General features: G+C 42.6%; 1 protein-coding gene across 1 annotated transcript in view; it reads left to right on the forward strand.

The window, feature by feature from the left end:
* The window catches only part of TEX11 (testis expressed 11), a 358,563-nt gene that overhangs the window by 216,814 nt on the left and 118,476 nt on the right, over nt 1-23,273 (forward strand). Inside the window, exons 18-20 of the mRNA XM_088444985.1 lie at nt 13,251-13,336; nt 15,451-15,495; nt 22,037-22,077. Coding sequence (XP_088301111.1) covers nt 13,251-13,336; nt 15,451-15,495; nt 22,037-22,077 — 172 coding nt within the window. The remainder of the gene's footprint in view (nt 1-13,250; nt 13,337-15,450; nt 15,496-22,036; nt 22,078-23,273) is intronic.

Consider the following 23,273-nt stretch of genomic DNA (forward strand, 5'->3'; position numbering starts at 1 on the left):
ATAGGGACCCCTGTAGTGTCAGTGCCCACTGTAGTAGTGCCCCGTATGCAGAGCCCACAGTAGTGGTGCCCTTTATGCAGTGCACCCAGTAGTAGTGCCCCTTATGCAGTGCCCCCAGTAGTTATGCCCCTGTAGTAGTGTTACCAATAGTAATGCCCCCTGTATAAATGCCCTCAGTAGTAATACCCTTGTAGTTGTGCCCCCAGTAGTCATGCCCCCTGTGGTAGTGGCACCAGTAGTAATGCCCCCTGTAGTAGTACCCTCTTTATAAATGCCCCTGTATTAGTGCCCCTAATAGTAATGCTCCCTCTGTACTAGTGCCCCAGTAGTAATGCCCTACCTTCAAGTAGTCCCCAATAGCAATGCCCCCAGAAATGGTGCCCCCAATAGTAATGCCCCTAGTTGTAATGCCCTCTGTAGTAATGCCCCTTCCCGAGTAATGCCCCCTGTAGTAATGCCACCCCCCCGAGTAGTGCCCCCTGTAGTAATGCCGAGTAATGCCCCCTGTAGTAATGCCCCCCAGTAGTAATGCCCCGCCGAGCAATGCCCTCAGTGGAACAGCCGCTTGTGCTAAAAAGAAAAAAAAAAGTCATACTTACCTTAAGCCCCTCTCTCGCTGCCTTCTGGTCCGCCCGGCTGCTCCTCTGCACCATGGGAGAGACGTTATGACGTCTCTCCCATTAGTGCACTGCCTGAGCCGGAAGCCGGAGCTCACGAGTGAGCTCTAGCCTCCGGCTCTGGCTGCCGCTGCGGGGAGGGAGCCAGGCGCCCGCTGGTTACAATCTCAGCGGGTGCCTGGCAAATGGTGCCTCCCTGCGGCGCCGGGGTTAGGTGTCCGGAGGGGGCGGAACTGGTTCCGTCCCCTCCGGTTCACTTTAACCCCGATGGCTGGGTGTGGGGGCCCTTCAGGTGTGGGGGCCCAGGGACGATCGCCCCTGTTGCCCCTCCTTTAATCCGGCCCTGAGGATATGTCTCAGAAGCTGATTGCTCATCACAGGCTATGGAGGTATGAGCAGAGATCAGCCTACAGAATCAGGCATCTATACATGCAGCATCTCACGGCTAAATGAATGAATCCCTTAGAGTTGTACATATGTAAATTTTATTAGCGTAAGTTGTGTATTTCTGCACTGCACATTACACGTATGTACATATATGCACAGGCATTTTTAGGGGAGATGGGGCTTTTGCTGATGATGCCATCTTTACAAGGCTGTGTTTGGAAAATATGGTGTACTGTATACTCAGAAGAGAGCACAGACTAACTCCTTTGGAGAGAATGGGTATGAAGTCCCGGCGGCTGAATAGTCCAGACTCCGGAAGCCCGAAGGATGAAGATGCCGACAGGGGTGGTAAGTATGCTAACCCTACCCCTCTCCCCCTTCTAACCCTAAACTCCCCCGGTGGTGCCTAACCCTAACCTCCACCTGCGGGTGCCTAACCCTAACCCCCCTTCCCGCACCCTAAACCTAACCCTCCCAGGGGGGTGCCTAACCCTAACCTCCCCCCAGTGGTGCATAAGTCTATCCCCCCTACCCGTAGCCTAACCCTAAACAGGGGGTGCCTAACCCTAATCAGCCCCTGGGGCCCCTAAAACGAAACCTCCCCCTCCCCCCCATGGCTAAGAGCTCACAGGGCCCCGATTACCTTTGTTTGGGATGCCGGCTGTCCGAAATTTCGTCGTCAGGCTAAAGATAGGTGTCGGGATTTCGGCATCCCGGGTGTCGGTAAATTAACTACATCCCCTTTGGAGAGTAGGTGCAACAATATTCAATTTTAATGTTGACTATTATCATAAGCATTCTCTAGTGACAACTGATTGGTTGATTGTGTATTCACTACACCAGTTTACAGTACTTTTAGCTCTGAGGCAATATTATATGAAATTGCACCCATATTCGCTTTACTTTGACATTTGAATTTGTGCTATCACAGGATAGAAGTTTTCTATTTGATTTACATTCAAGAAAATAGCAGATGTTTAAGAGTTAAGGGCCTATGTATTAATCCACTTGGGGCCCAAGTGAAAACTCTGCTACTAGGCAGTGGTGTCCTCCCACTCACCGGCAGCCTAACAATTCTGTAGGCAATATGTGTATGCACGGCCAGCAGCTGCACATGCTACTGATGCTGGGCATATACGGCCAGATAAAATGCCTGTCAGACCGACAGACATTTTATCTGGCCGGCTGCCAGCCGCAGATATCACCGGCATACACTGTAAGCTTTCTCTCACAGTGTATTCGGCAGACATCTGCGCTCCGCCCCCGGGGGAGGAGACATTTCCCTGACACAGGAAATGTCTGTCTGTCGGCCGCGGCTGGGCCGACAGTTTACCGGGAAATATCGCATCGGACGGGCATGGTGGACAAAACGGCATGCCCGACCGAGCAATATTTAACCATCAGTCACCCCCCCCACATGCTACAATTATCGGGGCGATCCGCCGATATCAGGCGGATCGCCCCGATAATTGTAGCGTGTATGGCCAGAATGAAACATGACCCGGAGGGGGTCCTGAGAAATTTCTCTGGCTTCCGAGGTCACCCATTGAAGTGTATAAATTAGCACCATCTCACCGCTACTTAAATTGAGCAGACACAGCAGTCCCTATGGCTGGCTATGGTGTTTTAGTAAACTGCAAAATTAGAGGAAACCGCAAGAGAAATCAGTGATTTATCAGTATATTCCTCTTCTTAAATAGGAGGAAATATTGATAACCCCTTTCTCAGGCAAATAATCCAGAGATATGTTATCACTGCTTCATATATAGACCCCTTAATTTGCTTATAATTACATTTTATATTGCAAATGTGACTGATGCACTGCAGGTTCTTCCAGCTAATATGATGACACATAAAAAAAACATACTGAGAAATTCTCAATAGATGACCTAGGGCTTGATTCAGCAAGGAACGCAGTAGCGTGTATGCATGTAATTGGTCGACTAATTCGCACTGCGCATGCATTGCAGTGTTCGTAGGTGAGCCACACACTACAGTCAGAACTGTGCACGCAGAGGCTATGCAGACTGTTTACAGAGTGATTGACAGGAAGTGCCTTTTGTGGGTGGTAATTTGGGGTGGTCGGGTGAACGGAGGTGTGCCAGTGCGTTTCATCGCAGTTGCATGGGCGTGAATAAATTAGCCACTGCGCTACCAGACGCAGCCTGAGGACTCATAGCGTGTGCAGAAGTAAGCAATTCCTGAGTAAGGTCTGGGCTTCCTTAACTGTGCGCATGGGTCCGATGTTACCGATTGTTTCACTATGTTACCCTAGTATACGGATGTGAGTAAGGGGAAGTGGGCGTCCTTATGTCAGGCTGCGTACGCAATGTGAATGCAAACATTTAAATAGCACCACTGATATTAGCAACTGCAGTGCGTGCGTATACGCAGAATTGCGTACCTTGCTGAATCAAGCCCCTAGTTCATAATATACTTAATTGTAGTCATGAACAATCAGTCCAATGAAGTCTAAGCGTTAACAGTCCCAAAAGGGGAAAAGCGTAGTTTCTTCCGCAGGAGTGTCTTCAGTAATCAAATCAACTTTTTAAGGGGGTACTACACATATTTGGCCTGATTCTGAGTCACATGGAAAGTTTAAGTGCTGCGGTATCTAGCGATTGTTGTAAACCTGTGCATGTGTGACAAGGCTGCATAACACATCTTTCAGTAACTAAGAGGGATTCTCAATTGTGCGAATATCAATCTTTTCTCTGTGTCAGTCAACTGGGGGCATTACTGGCTGGCAACAGGGCATATAAAAAAAAGATAAATATTCCATGGATGTATCGTGAGCATGTAGCCCGAGTTTATGTGCGTGTACTGAGAGGACCTCCATCTCAATCACATCTCCTGCACCTAGCATGGGATAGGTGTAAGTGTCAATGATAGTGATGACTGCTGCTGTCACCGATGGAGGACCGAGGTGATGCGATCGCATAGATCAGTGGTTCTCAAACTCGGTCCTAGGGACCCCACACAGGTCACGTTTTCCATGTCACCCAGCAGGTGCACAGGTGTATTCATTACTCACTGACACATTTTAATAGATTCACAGGTGGAGCTAATTATTTCACTTGCGATTCTGTGAGGAGACCTGGCAAACATGCACTGTGTGGGGTCCTGAGGACTGAGTTTGAGAACCTGTGGCATAGATGTATGCAGTCATGTAGTCACATTAGTATTTCAATCACATTCCATTTACTGCTGTCGTACAAACTTACAAAAGAAAACAAACGCACACAATACATAAAATATACAATACATTTAAAATACAATCTCTTAGCTTCTTAAGCAGAATCTGTAGGCTGTTCTTCAATGTCTGCTGCCAATAAAAAGACACTGTGTATTCACCGGAAATATGCCTACTGAGTACTTATTTCAAGTACCCGTTTTACAATATATATATTATATACACTGTATATATATATATATATATATATATATATATGTCCACGGAGGACATCAATGGAGCACCGATCACTGCAGGTAAGTGTAATTAAGGGAGGGGGGGGTCGCGGGGGGGGGACCGCGATCGTGGTCAGCTGGCGCATGTGTCGGCACTTGTCACAGTATTTTTCGCGAAAATACAGAGATAAGTTTGCGGAGGGGATTCGCAGGGACAGAGCTTTATCGCAAGCCCTGACCCTGCAAGGGATTTTTAGTAAACCCCTGTGATATTACCTGAATTTGCAATGCCAATTCAGTCGGTAATATCACACTACAATCTGCATTCAAAATGCGGATTGTAGTAAATAGAGCCCTTAGTCACTTAATATTCTTTTGTTATTTAATTTCTGAAGTGGAGTTGGCACTTTTCAGCACTTACAGTAATGCTTGTTAAAATGCACATATATTTTTATAATTACATAGTTTATTAGATATACATATTCACCAACTTTTCTTTTGTCATAGACTTTGACATCTTTCTCTTAGAGCTGTTTTGGGAAAAACTGCTTTTACAGCCATCACTAATAGATAATGCAATATTATAATAGAAGTGACTAAAAATGCCTGTGTACTCTAGATAAAATGTCAGTGTTATTCAAAACTTGTTCTTAGTGGACAAATAGTACAACGCAAATAAGACTAACTGAAATGTTAATTGTATAAGAGTTAGACCATACGGTGTACATTTATATATACTGTACCACTATTGTGTTTATTACTTCTACTAGTAAAATGGACCCGGCATATGTAGGGTCACCTCAGCCCAATCCACCCCTGTCCCATCCCCACTCTGCCCCACACACCTGTAATGCTTACCTGTTGCTAGCTGTCTGCTCTCCGTCCTGGCAGTGACATACTATTCTGCATTATTGTAGAGATAACTGCTACAAATAGTGTGCTACACAGAACCAGCGCACATTTTCAATCTGTGTTGAAGGGGATCCCGAAAGGCGAATTTTTACGCCTGAGAAGAAATTGTTCCAGTCCTGAATTATATAATATCCGGTCGGAGGAACTATCCGAGAGGCTTATCAATAGGGGATACAGTAAAAGAGCAATAAAGCAAGGAAAATTTCAAGCATTACAGAAAAATAGAAATAGCTTGCTGTATGCCAACAAAGCAGGAATAACAAGGGAGGATAAGACCATTCGATTTGTAGGAGATTTTTGCTCGGAATGGCGTTCCATTCAAAATATAATACAAACACATTGGCCGATTCTGACACTGGATCCAGATTTAAAGAAAAATTTAGGAACCAGAGCATCTATCAGTTGAGGACGATCATCCAACTTACGGGACAAATTAGTCCATAGTAATTTTTCTAACCAGGGATATAAGAAGCCCATTATTGAAAGTTCTTTTAAATGTGGCAATTGCAAGGCTTGCAACTATATGCAGTGCACTACAGAATTTAAAGATAAATATCAGAAATTACATAAGATTCTGCAATTTATTAATTGCAATACAACTGGAGTAGTTTATTGCATTAGTTGTCCTTGCGCCAAAAAGTATATAGGAATGACCACAAGACCCTTGAAACAAAGGATATTAGAGCATGTGGGAAACATTAGGAATGCCAGGACTGATCTACAAAGATTTAAGAAGCTAACTACTGTGGCAAAACATTTCAATGAAGAACATTTAGGAAACCCAGGAGATCTGAAAGTATTTGGATTGGAACAACTGAAAATGGGCATTAGGGGAGGAAATGCCACAAGGGAACTTTTAAAGAAGGAGAGTCATTGGACATTCCTAATGGGGGGCCTCCAACCGATGGGCCTGAACGAACATATAAATTATGGGGCCTTTTTGAATTAAAACGAGTCTTTTTACGTAATCATATAATTGACTCTTTAATAACATGAATTATAATGGGATGGCCTGGTGTTTAAAATAATATACCCATATTCTCATTTCAAAAATCATTATTGGAAGACGATATACAATATAATATGATACAATAGATTTATATAAAAATTTAGGTCACAGGTTATAATTGTCACATTAAGATAATTTCTTTTATTATTAATTATTAATTAGAGGAGATTATGAAATTTGATGAGAGCCCCTAATAGTGGCTACTTTTTATATATTAATTAGAATGTCACTTTAGGAAAGGAATTAAAGTGTAAAAACATAAATTAAGTGTTATTATGTAGTGGTATGGGTGATGGTTGAGTATGAACGTATTATTATGGGTTACCTAATACCCTTACCACTATTATTATTACTGTATTGAATTTGATATAAAATGGTAATAATACACATTGAGTTTGTTTAGGATACACTTATTATTTATTTCATTTAAGTATTAGTCACTATTATATTTTGTTATATATATCACCATAAATATTTTCTTTGCACTTGTGTACTTATTTTCATTATACACAGTTTTAGTTGTATATGATAGCAGTAAAAATCACATAAGTTAATCTATTAAATATATAAGTTTTATTATTTCACGTGTTCACGCTTTTTTATATAGTCACATATAGGTAATATTAACAAATGTTGGATTATATATTTTTGTTCATTATCATTGTTATATAGGACTTACCTTATTAGCCTGTGAAATATATGATATTATATCAAATCTATGGAGTATCAGATAATTGTGTTGTTATTATATACCTTAATTAATTTTTTCAATAATATTAATGGAATTATTTATGATCTAATATAAGATATTATCTTTATGTATATTGTAAATGGGTCCAAATAATTGTATATTAGTAAATCCCTACTATATTATAACATGAAATGGATGTGAACTTTTCTGACTATTATGGGTAGTAGTAATAGATATATATACAATGGAGGGCTAGTACCAAGTGACAGGTAGACCCGTCACCCTGGTTACGAAATAAACAACTAGACAGAACGAGATACAGAGGATTCCCCTTCACTCGAGATCTAACCAATAGCCTAGCTGATAGGCAAACGGCATTGGTTATGAGGGACGTTACTCAAAACAGGCTGATGCGGATTGGCTATGAGCGCTATTACACAGCAAGCTCACTACGGATTGGCTACTATGAATGTCAATCATCCTAGGGGCAAGCTGATTTGAGAGATACTGCTATTTAACAAGTATCAACCCATCTGTCGGGTTGATCCTTTGATAAAGCTGACCAAGCGAAATGTGTGTCGGGAGACACGCGGCACTTGCTGCATAGTTATACGCTGTATATACAATCAGCGTGTACTTTTTAATATGAATGTTCAAGACTTTTTTTATATGAGTTAACAATAAAATGGCAAACAGCGGCATTATGCCGGCGATGACTGATTGTTAACAAAAGAGTGAGTGGTCATGACTGACATGTATGGGTGTATGATAGCAGACAGTATATTGTGATCGTTACATTCACAATACTGTCAGTAATTGCATGAGAGATTCATGAGACATTGAATAAGTTCTGTTACTTATAGCATGAATTGTAACTTAAATTACATGTATTAATTGCTATTGCAATATAGTATTGCAAGCCCCCATGTGTTTAACATTGCCTATTGGCATAGAGAAACGCTGTTTATTACGGCTGCACATGGAACAGCTTGGACTACCTAGTACCACTTTGTAGTAATGCAGTATGCCAGTTATATTGTGACTGTTACATTTACAACATTATTTGTGTGAGACAGGTGTGTCTCCGAGTAATGAATCTTCACTTTTGATTCAATGTACTAACCTATACTATACAAATTAGAAACCCCGTATTATAAGCCGAGTAGTATCAACTTGGTAAAAGGAGAAAAAATTGTGTGTATTTTCATATTAGGTTTGGATATATATAATGGTATTAACATCATACAACATTATAGTGGTTTAATCCTTACAATTATGTGTTATCTTACAAATGTTATAAGACATTATTATACACTATAAGGACAATCACGTTTTAGTGACATCTGTGCAATTCAGCCTAATATTAGACGTCACGATATTGTCAGTCATGGATAAAATATGATTATATGAATAGTGTCATTATATTTACTGCCACTTGAGACTGATTGAATCCTGATTAGAGGACCCTCTATAGGAAAACATTACACTCATTTAGTGGCAGAGCATTTTACACTCTATATAACTTATAGTGGATGACACTTATACTATACCAACAATAACCATCACTCGTTAACTCTTGTTAATTTCAATTTATTTTAATACACTATTTTCACGTGTTAGTCATTTATGTTTGTTTATATATTTCGCTTCAAATTATTTTAATGTATTAATAAAGGTTATATTTTAGTTTTGGATCCCATGGTATAATATATGTCTATATTCAGAGGTCCAATGAGTGCCCCATATAGGAATACTTTGTCTTTTTGTCTTCTTATTGTAGAGATAGCTAGCTATCATTTCCATATAGACTATAGATTTGTGAAAGTATTACAGTGTATATATTTTTTCAATATAAATGTTTATTGCATTTCTTCAAAGAAATTAGACAGGAGGGGGAGATACAGAAAGTAAATAGGGAATGGGGGTGGGGAAGGGTGGAGCCCACAGGCTAGGGTTCACCATAAATCACATCTACACAAAGTCAATACAAAACAATATAACATGAAACCATAATGTTAATATTGTGAAGAACAAGCCGAGTTCCCCAGAAGGAAACTGAAGTACATAAAATATCCAGACATGCACATAGTACCATCACTTAGTAGAGTCGGATCCAGGAGGCAGCTCCTTACAGCAGCCAGCTGTTTCTCCACCCAGTATTCACTCCACCCAAACCATCTCAGTAATGGATTGTTGGCCGAGTAGAAGTAGGGACACCCTGCTGTCTAAAATTCACAGTGGGTTTGAACCTTGGACTGAATAGTGCCTAGGCTAAGCACTACGCCAGTGGTAGGCAATCAGTGCTTTAGTCACTATTAAAATATGGCTTATAACATACCTATCACCAGAAGAGATGGCCCCATGGTAAACGCTAAAGAAAGCCAGAAGTGGATCTTTGTAACTCTGGTGAACAGCACTAACACATTTCTCCACAGGGCGACTAAAACTGGACTAGCCCAAAATACATGATAAATATCTCCTGTATGCAGACAGTTTCACCAATAGTGATATTTATAGAATTAAAAACGTAGTTCGAATTTGAGAAAAGGGGAGGAGTTTGCCAAGCGATGTTACCTCCCTCTATGGGATTGTTCCACATTCAAACCAATTACTAAATCTCAAATTAGGAATCATATCTTCCAAAGTAAGTTTAGTAGAAGGTAAACCAATGTCATCAGTTCAGGGTTGGACTGGCCCATAGGGGTGCAGGGGAAATCCCCAATGGGCTCTATTGCCTGAGTGCTCCATATTATCCTCTAGGTGTCAGGTTCCAGACAATGCACTTGAGATATACATAGTTACTCAATTTGAGTGTTAGTTACCTGGTGGAGCAGGACAATGGATGAACATGAGGGCTTGGTTAATTTCAATGGAAACTACACCAAAGTTCACCCTCTTATTAACCAAACTTAGCAGCCTCGTTACAACCCTATCCTCTTTAGTGGTTGGTCAAGCCTCTGTGGTGGCTGGCCACACCCCTTAAGCACAGGCCATTGCATTCCCCCGGTGGGCTCTTCATTCCCCAGTCTGACACTGCATTAAAGTGATGGACCACCTTGACAAACCAATCTCTAGTTTGGTTTAAAAGACAAGCCATTTGATATAGTTCCAAGTTAGGGAACGCTAAGCCTCCCTCTGACCTACAGTCAGGTGCTTAAATATTGGGACATTGACAGAATTTCCATATTTTGGCCTCTATTCATCACCACAATGGCTTTGAAATGAAACAAACAAAATGTGCTTTAACTGCAGACTTTCAGATTTAATTTGAGGGTAATTAAATTCAAATCATGTGAACAGTGTAGGAATTACAATGGTTTCTATATGTGCCTCCCACTTCTTAAGGGGCCAAAAGTAATGGGACAAACTAAACAATCCTAAATCTAACTTTCACTTTTTAATACTTTGTTGCAAATCCTTTGCAGGCAATTACAGCCTGAAGTCTGGAAAGCATAGACATCACCAGACGCTGGGTTTCATCCCTGGTGATGCTCTGCCAGGCCTCTACTGCAAATGTCTTCAGTTCCTGCTTGTTCTTGGGGCATTTTCCCTTCAGTTTTGTCTTCAATAAGTGAAATGCATGCTCAATCGGATTCAGGTCAGGGAATTGACTTGCCCATTGCATAACATTCCACTTTTTAGCCTTAAAAACGTCTTTGGTTGCTTTTGCAGTATGCTTCGGGTCATTGTCCATCTGCACTGTGAAGCCCCGTCCAATAAGTTCTGAAGCATTTGACAGAATATGAGCATATAATATTGCCCGAAACACTTCAGAATTCATTCTGCTGCCTTTGTCAGCAGTCACATCATCAATAAATACAAGGGAACCAGTTCCATTGGCAGCCATACATGCCCACGCCATGACTTTACCACCACCATGCTTCACTGATGAGGTGGTATGTTTTGGATCATGAGCAGTTCCTTTCCTTCTCCATACTCTTCTCTTCCCATCACTCTGGTACAAGTTGATCTTTCTCTCATCTGTCCACGGGATGTTGTTCCAGAACTGTAATGGCTTTTTTTTTGTTTTTGTGGCTCACCAATGGTTTACATGGTTTACATCTTGTGGTGAACCCTCTATATTCACTCTTGTGAAGTCTTCTCTTGATTGTTAACTTTGACACATATACACCTACCTCCTGGAGAGTGTTCTTGATTTGGCCAACTGTTGTGAAGGGGTTTTTCTTCACCGGTGAAATAATTCTTCTGTCATCCACCACAGTTATTTTCCGTGGTCTTCTGGGTCTTTTGGTGTTGCTGAGCTCTCAGTTGCGTTCTTTCTTTTTAAGAATGTTCCAAACAGTTGATTTGGCCACACCTAATGTTTTTGCTATCTCTCTGATGGGATTGTTTTGATTTTTCAGCCTAATGATGGCTTGCTTCACTGATAGTGACAGCTCTTTGGATCTCATATTGAGAGTTGACAGCAACTGATTCCAAATGCAAATGTCACACCTAGAATCAACTCCAGACCTTTTACCTGCTTAACTGATAATGAAATAACGAGGGAATAGCCCACACCTGTCCATGAAATAGCTTTTGAGTTGATAGTCCCATTACTTTTGGCCCCTTAAAAAGTGGGAGGCACATATAGAAACCGTTGTAATTCCTACACCGTTCACCTGATTTGGATGTACTTACCCTCAAATTAAATCTGAAAGTCTGCAGTTAAAGTACATCTTGTTTGTTCCATTTCAAGGCCAAAATATGGAAATTCTGTCGATGTCCCAATATTTATGCACCTGACTGTAGGTAGGGACATAATGTGTCTAGCTATGGGGTTTCTTCGACTTCCAAACATATTTAATTAATATGACGTACAACTTAGTAAAAAGGGGTGGTACGGAATGGGGTAGTAACTTAGGGATGGTACGGAATAAATACAATAATTTAGGTAATTACACAATTTTTAACGCTGCTATATGATCCGGCCACAAGACATCTTTCAGCATCCAGTCTGAAGTTAAAAGTGATAACCTCCCCAAAAGAGGAAGATAATTGCATGACAATATTTCTTCTGCATGTATCGGGATCTGTACTCCCACATAGGTAAGACCCCTATTCTGCCATGCATAGTTGTATGTATTGCGTAGTACCGCTAACAAATCTAAAGGAATATTAATCGGGAGGGCCTTTGTCTTGGAGGTATTCAGTTTATTAAAGGACACTCGAGAATATTCTTCAAGAACAACATGTAAGGACAATAAAGAAGATACTGGGTTAGAAAGATACATCAATACATCATCAGCAAATAGACAAAATGTCTCAGCTAAGGGTTCAATAGCAACCGTGAAAATCATGTGGAGAGGGCAATATACAGTGCATATATTTGTCATCTTGCTAAAGGCTACAGAGCATTTCACAGATTTTCTAAATATAATGGTCCAGATGCAGAGTTGCACGTAAATCAGGCTCACTTTACTCGAATAGTAGTGTGCTTGTATATATTTGCCCTTGTACATTGTTGCATGCATCTTGAGATGTAAAAGCATCTGCTTGTGCATCTGTTTTATTACTAGTCATCATTATCACTTTCTACTTCCACCTACTCTATTCTAGGTGCAAATGAGCATATTTTGGCTGTCCTGCATTTGTGTATACACACCCTCTCCAAACGTTTCCTACATTACATTCCGAAGGTTTGTTTTGGCAGTGTCGTCACTGGGGTCGGGGATACCCAGTGCACCAAATAGACCCCTAGAAAAAGTGGTGTGACCTCGCACGGAAGGGGCTTGGTCTTATGGCACGCTTCCAGTTTCTTCACTCTGGGGGCATGCCCAGCATTCCCAGAGATGCAGCGCTGCCCCCAGAGACTCTCCTTGCACAGCTGGTACCTCCCCAGTGACCAGGAACAAGGGTGCTGCACAATATGGTCACAGTTCAGCACCCGGCTCCCGCTCACTGCAGAGGAGCCAGCATTTTGGTGTCACCCCCCTTGGAGGGTGACATCCACTGTCGTCCGCACCCCCTTAGTGACGCCAATGTGTTTTGGAGTTTAAAACATTAACAATTTTTTTGTTTACAGTAGCAAGGTATTGATAAAGAACAACCAGTTAGAAACTCCATACTGTGGAGGTGTGCTAACTTTTTATTATGTTTTCGAATATTAATAAGTATAAAGAGTTAGAACTAGCCATAAAGAAGTGAGGTCTTAATCCTGTAATGCTTTAATGAAAGGACAATAGGTAAAAGTTCATGAATTTAAGAGATGTTTGTGTGCTTATAGAACAATCACAAGAAAGTGGCTATTAAAGCCCTGGAGTACGTGGCTGAAATCTCTCCAGACACAGAACAGATCTTCATTTCACTCCGGTAAGCTGTGCAAGTAATACCTCCATCTGGCACCACATTGTAGCTGAGAATATGCAAGAAATATCATGGCATAGTATCGCTACAGGTCCCAGCAGATATTATGGCCATACACTGTGAGATATTTCACAATGTATGGCCAATATACTGTATCTGCTTTCCTCCCCTGACAAGGAAACAATTCCCTGTTCCCCACCTGAGAAGGAATAAAGAAATATTAGGCGGTTGGCCACAGCAGCACAATAACTGCAGCCGATCAATGATCAAATGAGACGTGCAAGTTGGAAGCCATTTCATGCCCGACATCCGATCATTGCTGATCATCGCAATTATACACTATGAGATTATCGGCCCAATCCGCGGATAATCAGCAGATTGGTCCGATAATTGCATGGTGCAGAGATTCCCAAACTCTGACATTACAGTCCAGGTTTAAGGATATCCATGCTTGAGCACATGTGACTTAATTTGTACTTCAGTAATCTGCTTCCCATTTAGGCAAACTGGAGACTTGTACAAAAATATTTAATTAATTTAATGTATAAACATATAATAAAAGGTATATATATATAAAATCCGTGGTATAGTCACATGAATAGGCCTATTCGTGAAGAAATTGAATAAAAAGGTAACAATTAGTAGATACAATGTAGCACATGCATATCTCCCATACTATGTTGCTAAATGTGCACAGTAACCAACGAGAGAGAATAAAATAATCAGAGCAATTAGTTCAGAACCGGTAACATAAAATGAAGTATAAATTGATGAAAAAATGCTTCAATTATAATGAAATAATGTCCAATTAGTCACACTACTTAACACTGGCGTCCCAGTGAAGTATGGAAATATTGCTAAGGTGCCGAAAGAGTGTAAAAATTGTAAATATATTTACCCTTCCAGGTAAGATGGTAATGTTTCGAGGGTTTACCTCAAATACTAAGTATCCCCCGGATGTATGAAGGAGGGGCTGCAGCAGGTATCTCCGATACCTGCTGCTATCCCTCCATTGCCGCTGGCAGCCGCCTCCCCCATAGGTTTCTATGGGGGATGCGATGCTGCCAAATGTATCAATATCGGGAATGTGAAGCATTCCCGATATTGGCCCCAGCAGCTAACGCCATCTGAAGATAGCATTAGCCGCTGTAGTCTATGGCAACTTACAGCATAATTAGCCAGCGGAGGGATCTCATGGAACCCTCCGCCGGCAATGAGAGCCGCTCATGTGCAGTCCGCGGGACTGCGCATGCGCAGCAGTCCCGACTGCTCTCTGGAGACATCGCAGGGATTGGCTGCTTTCAAAGCCCATCTCCCTGCATGTCCCGTATAATACATCCAGCAGATAGGATCGCATTTTGCAATGCGATCAGAGATGTTACTGGCATGCCCTGATCGCATTGCAAAAACGATCCTTGATAAATGGGGCTCTTAGCAACATAGTATGGGAGATATGCATGTGCTACATTGTATCTACTAATTGTTACCTTTTTATTCAATTTCTTCACGAATAGGCCTATTCATGTGACTATACAACGGATTTTATATATATACACCTTTTATTATATGTTTATACATTAAATTAATTCAATATTTTTGTACAAGTCTCCAGTTTGCCTTAATGTGGGAAGCAGATTACTGTGGTTTATTCTTTCCAACCCATTTAATGCTTAGCGCAGTGACATTTGTTTCTCTAGTTTGTTTCTCAAATTATAAGACTGCACCTGGCTTAAATCACTTGCTGAAGAGTTTAATGTTATTTCACTTATCTTTTGATTTGCTGTGAATTTATTTTTTTACATATATTTCTCTAAACAGTATTTGAGATATCAGCGCCAGGAGTGACGGATATTTTCCGTTTTTGTGTTTAATTTGTACCTCAGTCAATTTCATTTATCTGTCTGGACTCAAGCATCTTTAAACCTGGACTGTAATGGGGACGTTTTGGAACCTCTGGCATAATGTATGCTTGGCTTAACCCATCAATGTACAGTACACACATTTTTATTGGTTTGATTATTTTTCGTTTTCTGATGTTTATTTCCATCTCTATGATTTTGTTTTTTTACTAAATAATTGATTGTTTAATAAAATAGATTAGTAAATTACCTCTTTTTTAGGTGTTTGGTACGTTTGACTCTTTCAATAGAAGGCGAAGACAAAAGGTAAAGTAGATGGACAAGTGATTACAATATTTACAGTACAGTGTGCTTCACTAGCTCTTATAATAATTCTTACATTTGTGGATATAAACACAACAGCGAAATGATCCTAAAATCAGCAGATATCACTTAATAAGCATCTCCTTTAAGAGATACAATGCCCTCTTAATTAAAAGTTCTTGTTAGATGAGGCGTGCTCAGCGCTACTTCTATCCATGGCCATGAGCCGACGGGCACTAGGAACCGCTGCAGCTCTTACCCGGAGGTCTGATCTCCGGCATGCGCTACTGCGCACACACCTTTCTATCTATCTTACACTTTCTTACACTTCACCTTCTCTCATTAGAGTGATGCCCTGGGTTAGCTCAGCTGGGCCTGTTTGGGGGTGTCCTGTGCTCTGGATTTCAACCCCAGTAGGTTAGGGACCTACCCTCAGAGGTTACCTGGGCGTGGTGGGTAGGCCCATAACCATGGCCATGCATATGCTAAAACCTCTATGTATTGCAAAATCTATTGCATAATGTATTATATATAATTAGTAATGTTGGAGTTGTGTACTTGTACTTTCACTTCTTGTGTTTGCAACAATGGTCTCCACAGGTAGCACCTCCCATTATATATATATTCAGGGTGTGAGGTCTAGGGCCCCCTTTTCTATATACAGTGCTAGAGTCTTCTAGTTCCCAGAGTTTACTGCTGCACTCAGTGCGAGAGGAGGGGGCCATGGACGGAGACTGCACATGGCCCCCTCCTCTCTTAATATGCCCCTGCATAGGGAGCATATATGCCCTGGCATATAAACACAAGTGCATACGTGCTAATACTAGCCAGTGCACTACAAGGCCCAGGATGCCCTATATGCTCCAGGCTGTATTTGGCATCAAATCTACAACTTGCACCTGTGATAAACCCTGTGTCTAATGTCACCTGTTTCTACTTGGTTAATAAACCTTCCACCTGGTTAAATTACTTGTGTGACTAACCGCCACATGCACATTCACTGCGCATCCAGCCCAGTACCGTGCTAATAGGTTCTGAGCCAAGGCTTTGGGCTTTTAGTCCACTGAAGCGTTTTGTTGCTAAGACAAATTCTTTGTAATGAAATGCATTTGAGTTTGGCTTCATGCATAATTGCTGGTCATATCCTCAATATATGCCAATGCAGAAGGACTTGTCTTATATGTTGCTGTACTTTATTTTACACAGCAAAGCTTTCACCATATGTTGATATGCTTCCTCCATCTGATGTAGGGACATAAAAGTACACAAGCCCCTTTGTACTCATCTATATGTGTATTGCGCAAGTACTGTGTAAATTAAGCTGCAAAGCATTCTAGATACTTTATTAAGTCACATTTTAGAAACAATTCCACTTCCAGCCAGCAGAAAGTTACAATTGTACCTAAACTTGTTGATGAACTTGACATTTGTCCAAGATGGCCAGTACTGCCTTGGAAGAATACATCTTGGGTCAAGTCTCCTGCCTCACTATTGACTGCCTGCTGGTGTATTGATCCTGCTTACTACAAACTAGCCACTGGTGGCCCAATCCTGTTTAGTACTGTCTACCCACTTATGTGCCATCCTGGGTTACGTCTGGTTACCAATATTGTGTGCCAACACACCATGCTACTGACTAGAAGCTGGTGTGCCAACGCAGCTAACTACTGACTAACATAGAAACATAGAATTTGATGGCACATAAGAACCACTTGGCCCATCTAGTCTGCCCTTTTTTACCTTTTGGTAACCTCAACCCTATGTGATCCTCAGTTCTTTGTAAGGATATTCTTATGCCTATCCCAAGCATGTTTAAATTGTTCTACTGTCTTAGCCTCTACTATAGGTGATACTAAAATAATGTGAAAAGGGTGTGAAAACACCCTTTTTCACTTTATTTTAGTAAAAATAATGTTAATAAATACAGATCTATGCAACCGAGCATCTGACTTGCCTTTCTCATTGCTTTGTTACAATGCTTACCTGCCTTTAAGTCACCTGAAATAGTGACTCCTAGATCACTTTCCTCTTCTGTAGTTTCTATTAGAGTACCCTCAATATTATATTTAGCTTTTGGGTTCTTGAGACCCAAGTGCATAATTTTAGCTGTTTATTTGACAACCCGGCTTAAATCTGAATATCTGCTACTTGATCCGTACACTCTCTAGTTTCTTTCTGTTTACTAAGTTTTAGAACTTGGAATAGTATTGTGCTACAGTGACAGGAAATGCTACACAATTTACATACAGTGTTGGTATCAGGTATAAAAACCCTGCACTAGGACATGTCCTACTCACAAAGGGAAATACTTCAATACAGAAATAGAGATTTGCAGTTATGATCCTTGAACTATACCAATAGGAAGCTAAACACATTAGTATTTTGTAGGCAACATTGAGTCAATTTCATATTCATTCTTGTTCAAAAATTGGGAAATCTTGATGGAAGCTTCCTTGATAAACTTATAGCCCTTTCAGACATACGACCCGGGAAATTTCCTGCTCAGACCCGGGAATTTCTCCTGCTTTAAAATTTGTCAAAACAATTCACTTTGATGACCTATAATATTACCTACATAATTAATAAAGTTTTACAAATGGTTTCAATTTCAGAGAAAAATGTATAAACTTATGATATAATGCATCCATAAATATTGCTGACTCCAAGGTATAAGACAGTTAAGGAAACCAATTGATGGAAAAACCACACTGCCAAGATTAAGGACCTACCAAGCCCAAACACATTGTCAACATGTTTTCTGTTATTTTATATTTCACATTTTAATATAAACTAAAAATATAAGATCCCAACTTGAAAATTTGGTAAGGATAATCTAAATGCATCAAGAAATAAATACAAGGTTTTTAAAAAGTTTAAACCATATTTTTTTTGAAAATCTGTTTTAAAATGCCTAAAGATGCGCCAAGCGGTATTTGAGCATCTAAGGATGCTGAAAATGAGACGTCTAAGTACTTGCTCATACAGATGCACGGATGAGCACCAGGGAAGGGCTTTGTAGCAGCATTAGCCTAAAGTCCATCTCGGAACTAGGCCCTGTGTGTCAGCTTAAAAAAATGTACCTTGTTTTCAGCTACTGGTTGGTAAACAACATTTCTACTTGAGGTTCGATAGGGGGTCCACAGGGTTGACCTTGGGGTATAGCTGGATCTGGATCCACGGGCACCCCGCAGTTAAAGCTTTGCTGCTCCCAGGATGCACTGGGTCCATCCTCATATATACCCCGCCCCAGCCACAGGCACCTCAGTTTTAGTTGGTGCCCGGCCGGAGTCGGGTCACCCTAGCGCAGGGGGGATGTTTTCCCAAGTGCTGGTTTCCATCGCAGACCGTTTGGCAGTTCCGACCTCCCTTCTCCATAGAGGGTTACCACAACCCACCATCCCTTCTTCTCAGGGTGTAACGCAATTGTTGCAGACTCCCCCGGGGCCTCAGACAGTTCAACCATTTGCGGGGTTCCCTATGTATGTGCAGTCTCCTCCTATGACGCAGCAGTACCCGCCAGCTAATCCCCCGTGGGTCGATGTGTTCTCCAATTCTGTACAGAGTTTGGCGGCCTCCTCTTCGGCTTTTCAATCCATGTTGCGTAGTGACAAGCCTCACAAGGCATCAAAACACACTGTTCCGTTATCCCAGTCTGCGCAGTTATCAGACTCAGATGCATCCTCGGATGAGGGCGAGTTACATGAGGATTCTGATTCAGATTCCCCGGCTCCGGAAGTGGAGACAAAGTCTACCATTAATGTCCCAACCTTAGGGCCTGACTGATTCAGACCTGGTCGCAAGCACTGAGCGCTTGCACCCGGGTCGATGTTTGCCCACTGGGCATGCGCACCACAGAGCCGGCTCCATCATGTGCGAGACCCGGCTAGCGATGGGTGCTCCATCGCTACGGGTCTCTCACCAAAGGGATGAGCTGTCAGTGGTGAGTGACAGCTCGCCCCGTTTGGTGGGCGGGCCAGGGGGGTGGCCGGCCAAACGGAGGCGTTCCCAATGAAACGCTTGCCATTTGGGGGCGGCCCCACTGACATCACCAGTTATGTCAGTGGGAGAGCTTCCGGCTCTGTTAGAGCCGAAAGCTCTCTGGGGCTTGTGGCCACGAGACCCTACCACAAGGGTCTCGTCGCAAGCCCGATGGTCATGATGCTCTTGACCATCGCGACCATCAACCTGGCCATTCGCTATAGCTGTGGGTGGTCACCCACAGCTATGCGAGCAGCCAGGGGGCCGCTCCAAAAAAAACCAAACGCCCTGATTCAGAGCGAGCGCTCTTTCAGAGCGTCCGTCTCTGAATCAGGCCCTTAGTGCGGGCGGTGTGGTCCATTTTGGAAATTGAGGATGATGCTCCGGCCCATAAGTCCAAATATCCCAACTTTAAACAGGCGAAGATGATGTCGGCTGTTTTTCCTTTATCTGACCAACTGACTGATCATATGGCGGAGGCCTGGCAGTCACCTAGTAAGAGGTTTCAGCCGCAGAAACGTTTAAGCAGTAGTTATCCGTTTCCTGCTAGTCATTGCAAGAAGTGGGAAACTCCACCGGCATCGGCACAATGCTACAGGCGCGTAAGCCAGCTTCCGCCAGGATCTACCACAGGGTGTGGCATACTTATTTTCAGTGGTGTGAGTCCAGGCACTACGATCCACAAGCGTTTCAGGTTTCTAGGATTTTGGCGTTCCTCCAGTCCGGTTTGAACTTGGGTTTACGCCTCTCTTCATTGAAAGTTCATGTGTCCGCACTTTCGGTATGGTTCCAGCCTAGAATCGCTACTCTGCCTGATGTTCGTACTTTTTTCCAAGGTGTCCTCAGATTCAACCTCCTTTTGTTCCACCAGTGGTTCCTTGGGATTTGGCGGTGGTCCTTCGGGCCTTGCAGGGTCCTCCATTTGAGCCTAGGGAGTCGGTGGAGCTCAAGTGGATGTTTTTCTCCTGGCAATTGCTTCAGCCAGACGAGTGTCAGAACTATGCACACTATCTTGCCGTTCGCCTTTTCTAATTTTTCACTAGGACAGGGCAGTTCTTCGCACCTGTCCGGGTTTTCTTCCTAAGGTTGTCTCCAAGTTCCATATTAATCAAGAAATTGTTGTGCCGGCATTTTAGTCTCCTGATCTCTTGGCTGGTGAGGCTTCCTTAGATATTGTCCGTGCTCTCAAGGTTTATGTTGATCACACTAGTTCCGTTCGCAGATCTGATTCTTTGTTTGTCCTCTTTGGATTTCACAGGAGGGGTTGGCCTGCCAATAAGCAAACTTTGGCCGGTTGGCTTCGTTTAGTTATTTGTGAGGCTTATTCCCAGGCGGGGTTACCTGTTCCTGCCTCTGTTAAGGCTCATTCCACTCAGTCTGGGGCCCCTCGTGGGCTGCTGGCCGTGGCGCCTCGGCTGTTCAGCTGTGTAAGGCGGCCACTTTGTCTTCCATACAGACTTTTCTACAATTATATAAGTTTGACACGTTCGCCTCTCAGGATGCATCCTTCGGGCACAGGATTCTCCTTTCAGCACAGGAGCATCCCCGTCCTTAGTTGAACTTCTTTGGGACATCCCCAAGGTCAACCCTGTGGACCCCCTATGGAACCTGAAGTAGAAAACAAGAGATATGGTAAGAACTTACCTTTGTTATCTCTGTTTCTACGGGGTCCATAGGGTCCACAGGGCGCCCGCCCTGACCCACCTGGCTTCAAATGGGCTATGTGGCTGGTCACCGGTTTTCCGTCTCCCTTTCCGTGAGTATGGTTCTTGTGTGTTCCAGTCTTCCTTCTCTCTGTTTTTGTCTCCTCTGGCCTTGGCTACTTACCAACTGAGGTGCCTGTGGCTGGGGCGGGGTATATAGGAGGTTGGGCCCAGTGCATCCTGGGAGCAGCAAAGCTTTAACTGCGTGGTACCCATGGATCCATATCCAGCTATACCCCAAGGTCAACCCTGTGGACCCTATGGACCTCGTAGAAACAGAAATAACAAAGGTAAGTTCTTACCATATCTCTTGTTTTTTTAACAAGCTCACACAATAAATCTGTTGGGAACCACAACACAACAGTTCATGGAGCAGTAGGGGAAATGCATTCTACAATATACATAACATGGGGTCAGTATGGTCTGTATGGCCAACATTAAAGGGGACTATATGAATAAATAAGCCACCAGGAATGTTCTAAACAGTCCTGGAAGAAAATTGTCTATATGGTATACTAGCCACCAAAGCAATGTATTGTACACTAGCCACCAAAACACAGTCAGCGGCATGATTTATAATGCACCTCTGTAAAAAGTAAAACAAATATTGTGAAATCTCCCATATCAAGAGAGATCATGACATGACCACATTAAACAAATATATATATATATTTTATGTAGAGAGGAAAACTGAAACATATTAAGAGATCCCATTTAACTTGGATGCCTTAGAAATTACAATCTAACTTGTATTTTGAAAGGAGGGTTCCATATGAATTTTTCTATAGTAATCAATCTAACCAAATTGTAAAATTACAGAGGTTTAACTGCTTTTGTTTTATTGCATTTGTACCCCCCCCCAGGGATGCCAATATAGAGATCCTGATTTCTTACTTAGATACAGGTACAGTATGGCCAACTTTTTATTTATTTATCTCAAGCAGTGTGACGATACAGTACATAGGTATTTTCTCATGATGACTGCCAGGGACCAAGTCTGCTTAACAATTACTATACTGTAGCTAAATGGTCCTGAATGAATACTGCCTAAAGTATAATGTAAGTTTGTAGTAGTAAGGGGAGAATAATACAGATGTGCCCTCTTACACTGTGGCTTCAGTCGTGCCAAATAGCCCATCTCTGCCCGCCTGGTACCGGGCGACTTGGGCCGCGCCAAGCAGCTTTTCACTCAAAATGTGCTTCTTAATTGCACAAATAAAACTACTGGAAGCGACAAAATTGTATTTCTAGTGTAAGAAGAGCACTGTGATTTGTGACATTTATACATTGGTGTGCGCTCGCAAGCGGGTTGATGTTGGCCAAGTGCGCATGCACATGAGGGAGCCGGCTATGGGTCTCGCTACAAAGGGGGCGTGCTGTCGATGGTGAGTGACAGCACGCCCCCTTTGGTGGGCGTGCCGGGGGCGTGGCTGCCCAGACGGAGCCGTTCCCATGGGAACGCCTACCGTCTGGGGCCGGAGGCGTTCCCATAGGAACGCCTGGCTCTGATAGAGCCGAATGCACTCCAGGGCTTGCGGCAGACAAGACCCTACCACAAGGGTCTCGTCGCAAGCCCGATGGTCGCGATGGTCTTGACCATCGCGACCATCTTTTTGGCCGCTCACTATAGCTGTGGGTGGTCACCCAAAGCTATGCGAGCGGCCAGGAGGCCGCTCTAAAATTCAGAGGGACGGCCCTGATTCAGAGCGAGCGCTCTGTCAGAGCGTCCGGCTCTGAATCAGGGCCTGAGTCTCATTCTGTGCAAAATGGGCTCTGATCCAGGGGCTGCAGTTTTCCTCACAATAAGTTCTGTTATGCTTAATCTGCGACTTTGTATGTGTATAAAACGAATTCCTATATGGTTAAAGTCTCAGCCTAGAGTTTCTAGTACATTGAGCTTCTTTTTGCTAGTTCTGCGATGCGTATAAGACTACAAATGTAAAGAAAAATACATTACACTACTCCTCTCTGAGTGTCTCAGTCTCACCTGAATTTTGCTCATTGAGCTCATTGAGCTCATTCAGAGCCGCTCTCGCGATGTTTGTGCCCTGTGCATGCGCCGTGTCCAGCGTGCGCATGCGCGAGCCCCACTGAGTGACT

The sequence above is a fragment of the Taudactylus pleione genome, unplaced genomic scaffold (assembly GCF_031769625.1).
Source record: "Taudactylus pleione unplaced genomic scaffold, aTauple2 ptg000375l, whole genome shotgun sequence".
Taxonomy (NCBI): domain Eukaryota; kingdom Metazoa; phylum Chordata; class Amphibia; order Anura; family Myobatrachidae; genus Taudactylus; species Taudactylus pleione.